The sequence below is a fragment of the Carya illinoinensis genome, chromosome 5 (assembly GCF_018687715.1).
Source record: "Carya illinoinensis cultivar Pawnee chromosome 5, C.illinoinensisPawnee_v1, whole genome shotgun sequence".
NCBI lineage: Eukaryota > Viridiplantae > Streptophyta > Magnoliopsida > Fagales > Juglandaceae > Carya > Carya illinoinensis.
The window spans coordinates 18,479,301-18,488,255 of record NC_056756.1 but is presented as its reverse complement, the minus strand read 5'-3'; the positions used below and the strand labels follow the sequence as shown (position 1 = coordinate 18,488,255).

The 8,955-nt window shown below is 32.6% G+C and overlaps 1 protein-coding gene across 1 annotated transcript; it reads left to right on the top strand.

Moving 5' to 3' along the window:
- The first annotated feature begins 928 nt into the window (after positions 1–928).
- On the top strand, positions 929–2,668 carry LOC122311794 (transcription factor MYB1R1). Its single transcript, XM_043126469.1, has 3 exons — positions 929–1,457; positions 1,563–1,771; positions 1,893–2,668. Exons 1-3 carry the CDS (start codon positions 1,208–1,210, stop codon positions 2,325–2,327), a joined length of 894 nt encoding a protein of 297 aa, XP_042982403.1. The 5' UTR covers positions 929–1,207; the 3' UTR covers positions 2,328–2,668.
- Positions 2,669–8,955: the final 6,287 nt, after the last annotated feature.

Sequence of the window (8,955 nt, the reverse complement as noted above, 5' to 3'; positions counted from 1 at the left end):
TTCATTTTTTTAATTTTAAAATAATAATAATATTAAAAAATAATATTTTAATAATATTTTATTTTATTTAAAATCATCTCATTTCATTTTTGAATTCAAAGTTGCCCTTAATAATAAAACAAATATTGTAATTTTATATAATTACAAGAAGACTGATAACAGGTAATGAATTTACACCTAGCATATTTTTAAGGATATTCGTTGATAGGCAGCGAAAAAGAAAAAGAGAGTAAAGAGGCAATCAGATTTAAGTCTAATAAAAAAAAAAAGAAAAAAAAAAAGGAAAGCAAAAGGCATCCACCCATTATCCCACCACTCACGGCCACATACAAAGGTTGAGGAAAAGCGACGTGTGTTTAGTGTCAGTGTAGGTGATGGGTGGGCTCCACAAAGTTTTACTCATCTTCCACAACCATACACCCCACGGATGAACGCAGAGACAACCAAATCTTCCCCAAACAGACAGCGAATATGCTAATTTGACGGTGCACAGAGGCTTCCCTTCTCCACCATCCTACCTTTTTTTAATTTTATTTTCTATTATACTCCATTTTTTAATATCAAATCTAGGTACCATATTTGCCAACCAGTTTCCATATAAATGCAGACAGTTTCAATTTCGAGATAACTTAAAAAAATTAACACATCTCAATCCCAATTATATAGACCTCATCATCTCTTGTTGTATAATCGATTGGTCATTGGATTTTGGAGGACTATGCACGTGTTTCAAACCTGGACCACCCAATTACAAAGTTGGTGGAAGCCTGCGAGTAATTACCTCTCAAACACAAATTAATATCTGGGAAGGAAAGAAATATATGTTGTTGGACGGTAGAGATAGTAATGACTAACATCATGGGATATTACTAAAACATTTCTTCTTGTTTACACCGAGGAGGTGTGACAAAAATTGAACGGTCCTGGTTCATGATCTGTAAAGTTGCCCTAGATATATATAAATATAATTTATAAATATATATATACAATGCTATCTCCTCTCCAGCCAAACCAAGACCCAATCTAATATATATTTCCTTCTAAACCCAAAAAGTCCGTGCCCAAAGAAACACCCCATTAGCAAGCGCAAGAGCAAGCGCCTTCTGTATACTGCTATATCTATCTACCAAAGCCAGCCCTCTACCTTCCAAATACAGCTCTTCGCTACAATATTGAAGCCGATCTTCGACGAGTGAATAGGAGGAAGATGTCTCGCACATGCTCGCAGTGCGGGAACAACGGCCACAACTCGCGCACCTGCACGGACGCCGGCGGGGGAGAGAGCGGAATCATGCTGTTTGGCGTGCGGGTCACTGAGGGAAACTCGTTCAGAAAGAGTGCCAGCATGAACAATCTCTCGCAGTACGATCAGCAGCCTCAAGATTCCAACGCTGAGGCCGGCTATGCCTCCGACGACGTCGTTCACCCCTCCGGTCGCTGCCGTGAGCGCAAGAGAGGCACGCTTCTTATCTTTGACCTGGCTTATAAATACTCTTCTTTTTTCGGTTTTTGGATTTTATTTCTGATTATTTTTGGATTGGTTTCTGTATCTGTGTGTGTAGGAGTGCCATGGACTGAGGAGGAGCACAGACTTTTCCTGCTGGGCTTGCAAAAGGTAGGAAAAGGAGATTGGAGAGGGATTTCGAGAAACTTCGTAAAAACACGAACTCCAACACAGGTGGCGAGCCACGCTCAGAAGTACTTTCTCCGCCGCACCAACCAGAATCGGAGACGCCGGAGATCTAGTCTCTTTGACATCACTGCTGATACGGTAATGATAAATACCGATACAGAAGTTATATTTATACTTGGATTATTACGATAACCCCAGTAATAAATCTCAACGAATATTTACATCCCAATTTCCTCTTTTGTTTGGTTTTATGCGACAGTTTTTGGGTTCCTCCATGGACGAAGATCAAGTGCACCAAGAAACTGCACCGCTGCCGAAGCCACAGCCACATCTAAGCCATAGTCATGGTGGGTTTCCGTTGTCAAGTTTTCCCGTGGCGCTCGCTCCGGCTGTGGTAGCAGTACCACTTGCTGTTGAAAACCCGTTGGAAAATCTCTCTTTAGGACCCAACAATCACGTAAGGATGTCAAGCAAGCCCATCAGGCCGATACCTATGCTACCAGTCCCTCCATCTTCAAAAATGGCCGATCTTAATCTGAATCAGAAAACGCAAGCGGACCCATCGCCTTTGTCCCTGAAGCTCTCTATAGAATCGTCGGGTGAGCAGTCACCACCGGCAACACACTCGTCAGCTTTTCAGGCTATTCCCGGCAACTTCAGCAGCAGTGGAGATAGCATTATCAGTGTTGCGTAAAGAATATATGCTGAAGACCATGCTGTAAAGGTTGCAGACCAAAGTTGGGATTAGTTATGATAAAATTTAATTCAATTAGGCTGGAAACTAAAGAAAAAAAGGAATCAGGTTATTAGGTAAGTAGGTGATTAGTTGCTTGTCTGTACAGATTTAGAGAAAATCTATCTAGGTAAATAGGATGTCGCTTTCAGTGTGGTGGATTCTTGTTTGAATGTCTGGTTGCTTTTGGAGTGAAATGATAAGAGCATCAGGTACCTTGCCTATTATGTGTTCTGCTCTGGTTTGTTGGAGCTTCAACTAGGAAAAATATCTGAAAGTTGAATATTCTCTTTATCTGATAATCCTATCTTTCTTCTTTGTTGCTTTTTGGTGCATGCTTGGTAATTTCCAAGATTGAAGAATGATTTCGGCTGTTTGCTGTAATGATTAAGTAGAGAAAATACTGTTGACCCAGGAAAATTAGTCGAGAAAATGGTTTGTTGTATCTTCAAGGCAAGTAGCCCTCACATGACTGAATGAATAGGTAGGTACGAAATACCTGTGAAGTTTCTATGAAACTAGGGGCGTTGTGTCTCAAACTTTGCTATTATTTGATCGTCTAATTAAATGGGAAATGTTTATGGCAAAAAATCATTTGACTGCCTTTAAGTTGAAAGACCCACTTAGTAATTAGATCTAATATCAAAATAAACATTCTTTTTAAAAGTTGCTTTATTGATATATTAAATACGTTATTGATGTGAATTCATCGCACTTTCACTGTTAATATTAGTATTTGTTTATCGGATTATATTAAAATGGCTTCAAGTGACTTTATTTTGTGAAAAATAAATAGAGGTCAAGTCATCGGCTTTAGATTTATCTTCTTTTATGTTTATTTCTTATGTTATATTTACTACTTTGTGATGGATGTTGAGATATTCTATCTTGTTGACTATTGTATCTTATAACTATTAAATATATCTATAATATACTTGCTTTTTTAAAAAAAAAAAAAAACGTTATTGATGTACTAATGTCTATTAATATAAAAATATTTTATATTCTAAATTCAAATTTATCACCGATGCGGTCTTGTAGTGAGAATTACATTTAAAACTAACATATTATTCTATTTTTAAGTCGATGCATGTATAAAACACATTATTTACATCACTTAAATGATAAATTTTGATTTGTAACATTCAAATTATAAAATTTCTTTCTTAAATTATCAAATTATGTCATGAAAGCAATTAGTTATGTGTATTATGATCTATACTAGCTTATAAATGGAATTTTTCTATCTAATGTGTCTCTCTTTTAATGTAAATATTGGTAAGTAATTTAATTTACACAAATTAATAATCCCGAAACATGTAAAGATTAAGAGTTAAAAATACTCTACCAAATATCCAAACACCCGAAAATAAGTGAAATATTCAATCAACAATTAAAGATCAGAAAACCTTAAAACGCAACATGATTTGATGCCAATTAGTTTGTATAAATGAGTTACTGTGCTAATTTCTCACCTAACAAACACATTAATTAGTAATTTATTTCGTCTTCAGTGTGCACTACGTCTCCTAATTAAAGCCATCACATGCTGCATCAATATTCCTCACGTACGATCCAACTTCAAGTACTGGAAATTAGGTCTAAGAAAAAAGAAAAACTTTTGACGGGTCAAACTAATTTCTAATAAATCAAGTTGGTTGGATTCCCAATCACATCACAACTCAATTGATCAAGCAATGAGCTGCCTGCCAATTAGTTTCCTGATGTCAATGTACGTAGTTGCAATGTCTGAATGGCGCGTTCTAAATTCCAATAGTAATTAACAACCCCTACAAACTTATATATATGTATATAGCTAGAGAGGTCATCTAAGAAGATGAAGCGTTTCTTAGCATGCAACGATGTCAGCAACCTTGTCAATGATAGTTAAAATATGTAAAACTGATTTCCTTATTCTTGAAATGATGGTCAATGTGATTTTTTTGGCGTGACAAATGGACGTTTATATTGTATTGTAAAATATGAAGACAATAATATATATATATATATATATACACACATAGTTTTGCAATTACAAGTGGCATAGATTGGTATTTGATCGGCCTCTTGCTTGAACATTAAGGTGATGTTTATATAGTAAGTTGAGATGAAATAAAAATTGAAAATTGAATAAAATATTGTTATAATAGTATTTTTTAATATTATTTTTGTTTTGAGATTTGAAAATGTTAAATTGTTTATTATATTTTGTGTAAAAATTTAGAAAAATTGTAATGATTAAATGAGATGAGATAAGATAAATTGATATTAACTCTGAATCCAAACAGGATCTAAGACACAACTTGGCCTTTTGCTTCTTTGCACTCCCATGAGATGAGCCAAGAATCGAAAAAAAAGAAGAAGAAGACCCCATACCCCATAGTCCCATATATAATTATATTAAGGCATCGTTTAGTTGTAGACTCAATTGAAATTAATTCAATTCAATCTAATTTTAAACTGAGTCTAACATTTAAATACACAATTTTCAAATTATTAAACGTATCTCAAGTCAAAATCTTTTTACACGTGAGACTCATAATTTTTTTTAACTCAATACCTATTTATATGTGGGATCCACAATATTTTTTAACTTCACATAAATAGTATTAAAATTATCTTAACATCTAAACTCGTTTTAGATGGATCCCATATAATTTATTCCATCAACTCAGCTCATTACTATTCATAAAGAGTTTAACTTAGCTCAACATCTAAATACAACATTAATCATATGGTTTGCAATCCTAGTCCAATATCCAAATCATAGATACTTCAAAAAGTAATTATATTTTTATCTAAGAAATAAAACAAGCGAAATTAAAATGTTCTGGATGACCTTTTATAACGAAAATGCTAGTTTTTATATTTTGCATCTTAGATTAACTGTAATCGGAGATACTATTATTTAAGGTATAAAAGTTATTATGAAAATAAAAAATGACCCCACCTTTATAAAGTTCAGTTTGAAGTATTAATTTACGAAATTGCTTAAAATCATTTATTGTCACGTGAAAGACAAAATACTTATGATCATAATTGACGTAGCGAGATATAAAAAATAACGCAAGTTGCTCTGCATATCTTGAAAACTGTATTAGCTAACCGATTTCGTAGCTTCCAGGACGTATTGCATTAAAGGAACTGTATTTATAGGCTGATTGGACGATTCTTGGGCCGTTCTGATTCTGCGGAACACTTGAGTTGTGTTTTATGCACAACATGGATTCAATATTGTTTATGAAAGGTTCATGTGCAGACAGGTGGATGGAATATTAATGAAAATATTTACGATTTTGGAAGCTAGAGCTACGTGAAAGCGCATTAATTTCGAACAAAGTACGTAGAGGAGTTTATGGAGGGGACAAACTCTCGCGACCAAATAAGAAGCTCACCTCGTCAAAAAGTCTATGCTAGAAAATAAATGAAGAAAAAATAAAGAGAGGGTCGCGAGAATAGATTGTGAAGGATGTATTAACCAAGGGGCGTATCGGCCGGTCCAGTCGGAAAAATTGATTAGATTAGATCATGAGTAGGTCTGGTCGGTCTCGATCCTTTTGTTGGACTGATTAGTTCAGTCCGGTCCTAGTCTAGAAATTTTTACTCTAAATCAGATTAGACCAGACCGAATGAATAATATATAATATATTTTATTATTTATATAATATTTATAATTGTATATAATTAATTATAATTTTTATCTAACCTAATAGGCTAATATTTATAATTTTATACAATACTAATATTCATACTAAGACTAAATTACTAACAGTCTAAATTAATACTAATATACTATTATATAGTTATATAGTATACTAATCATAAATTCATAATAACTAAATCATTATAAGTCTATAATTATATCTAATAGTATTAGTATTATTTAATTTAATATCTAATATGCTAGTATTACTATATTAGTAATAAGATTATAAGAGTATTAGACTATTAGCATTAGTTAACTTAATATCTAATATGCTAGTATTAGTAATAAGATTATAAGACTCTAAAAGTATTACTCTTATTTAATAAATTAATATAGTATTACATATTAGTAAATGTGTTGGCTTTGAAAACAATGAAGAGATATATATAGTAAATTAGTACTAGTGTTATTACATATTATTAGTTATTAGTTATTACATCTAGTTATTAGTTATAGTATTAGTACTAGTGTATTATTAGTTATAGTAAATAAGTTAATAACTATTACTAATTTACTATATACTAATAGATTAATAGTATTAGTATTAGAAGATTACTAATATATATATATATATGTAATAGTATACTATTAGTTAAATATATATATATATATATATATATAATTAATATTACAATATAATTACATAAATAGTAAACATATTCCCTTGGATATAAAAAAAAAAAAATTGTCAATTGATATACTCTAACTCTCTAAGTTAGTAATAAAGTAACAATTAACATCATCAATATAATTTTAATTAGTGATTTTTTAATGAGTTAATTAAATAATACACATTAAATAGTTTACTTAATTTTAATTTTACTAACTTAATAATTTTTTTTATTAATTAGAAGTGAAAATCACATCTAATCTTAGTGAGAGATTGAAAACGGTGCTGTTATAGTAAAATTGGACCTAAACAGCGCCATTTAGGTCTAGTTTTAGAGGGACTTTGAAACTTAGTTGCCGTTTCACGCCACTCATATATTTTTCTTCCAAATTCATGTATTGAAACGACGCTGTTTGGTAGTACACGAATTTGGGTCTTCCCCCCCTCCCCCTCGATTCCCTCCCATCCCTATTCACTTCTGTTTCTCTATTAACTCTCATCTCAGAACTCTCTCAAAACCCTAGCCCCGAGCGCATCCCCTCCAAATCGTAACCCCTCCGTCGCATCCCAATCAAACAACTAGCCCCTCCGTCACGACCAACCTTTGAAAGCTCTTGCCCTCTCCAACCCTGTGCATCGTTTCCTCCCTACAATACGAGGTCTCTCTCTCTCTCTCTCTCTCTCTCTCTCTGTGTTGTATCTTACCTATTAGTTATTGTTTGTGTTAATTTGCTTGATATTTGTGGATATTAGGCTTGTTTGTGTGCTAGATAATTGTGGATATTAGGCTTGTTTGTGTGCTGGATAGTGGTGGATATTAGGTTTGTTTGTGTGCTACGGACCACAATGCTACTGTTCATAACACTTTGGTTGGTTCTACGGTTCTACTATGTGAACGAAAAAAAAAAGTATATTATACTTATCTTATTTTTTTCCATATTCAAGTTTATGAAGAATACAAAAATTTGATTGGTTCGAAGATGTTTTGCAATTGCACGGCTTCTGATTTCCAGCATTACAAAATATATATATATATATATATATATTAACTGGTTTCATGTATTTTCTTTTGACTTGATGATCATTTTAAACTTCATCCTCATTTTGCCTCCCTTTCCATTTAGCATCGATCAGTATATATGGTTTATCATTGGGCAAGTAACATTGGGGATTGTTTTTGGGAAGAAATTCAATATATAATGATTTCCCGGGATAATCATACTCGTGTTTACAGCCAATATGGTATCCACAACCCATGGATATGATATTTCCTATTTTATTAGCTGGATTGCTGATCTAATAATTAAATCTCAGATATCATAATTAACTGCAAGAGCTTCAAGTTTATGAAGAATACAAAGATTTTAAACTTCCATAATAGATGAAATCAAAGTTAGGATTTGCAAATATTTATCTCACTTGTTTTAAAAATGTTAATTGGGTTTGTTGAATACTAACATTTTTCAATAGTTTTCTTCTACAAGTCATTAAAATCATACCCCTACCAACTTTGATCTGGATGGATGGCTATATGTATGAGCTTTCTGCATTCAGTCCAGTGTTACTATGAAAGGAATTGCTTTTTCTAATTGCCATATGGTTTGATTTTGAACATTTCTCACTTCTAGTTGCTTTTTCTATAGATGTGTTTCCTTGTTTATTTGTTTTTTTTTCTCTGTTTTTTATGATCCCAATCTGATAGTATTCTTGTTTGAATTGCTTAATACTATGTTTAGGTTGTTTCTCCTGAGCTCACCTTCTATGATGGTACAAAATTTTCTTTGGATGACTCGTCCTATGGTGAAAAACTTCTCCGTGCAAAATTGGTTTTGATTTTCATGTAAGAGCATCATATTTCCCTTGTGCAATCTTTGTATTTTGTTATGGTGCTTGTCCATAGTGCTCATGGGTAAAAATATCTTTGGAGGGGTTTTAACATATGTTTGAGATCCTCTTGTGCAGATGCAATTTATATGCTTTCAAATTTCTACCCCATTTCTTAAAATATCACTACAAATTTAGCTGCTTATCATGATCATGAAGATTAATATAGCTGCTCTTATATCACTTTCATAACAAATCCATTGATTAAGTTTAGGTTTTAGAAAAAAAGAAATTAAAACAATTGAAGCCAAGCATGCATGCAGCTATCACAAATTCACACGCTATAATATTAATGTGATAACACTTATATATACTAGAAGTTTATTCATGACATTTTGGTGCATATATATATGGTAAATTGATAATTCATTTATTTACATATTACAGAA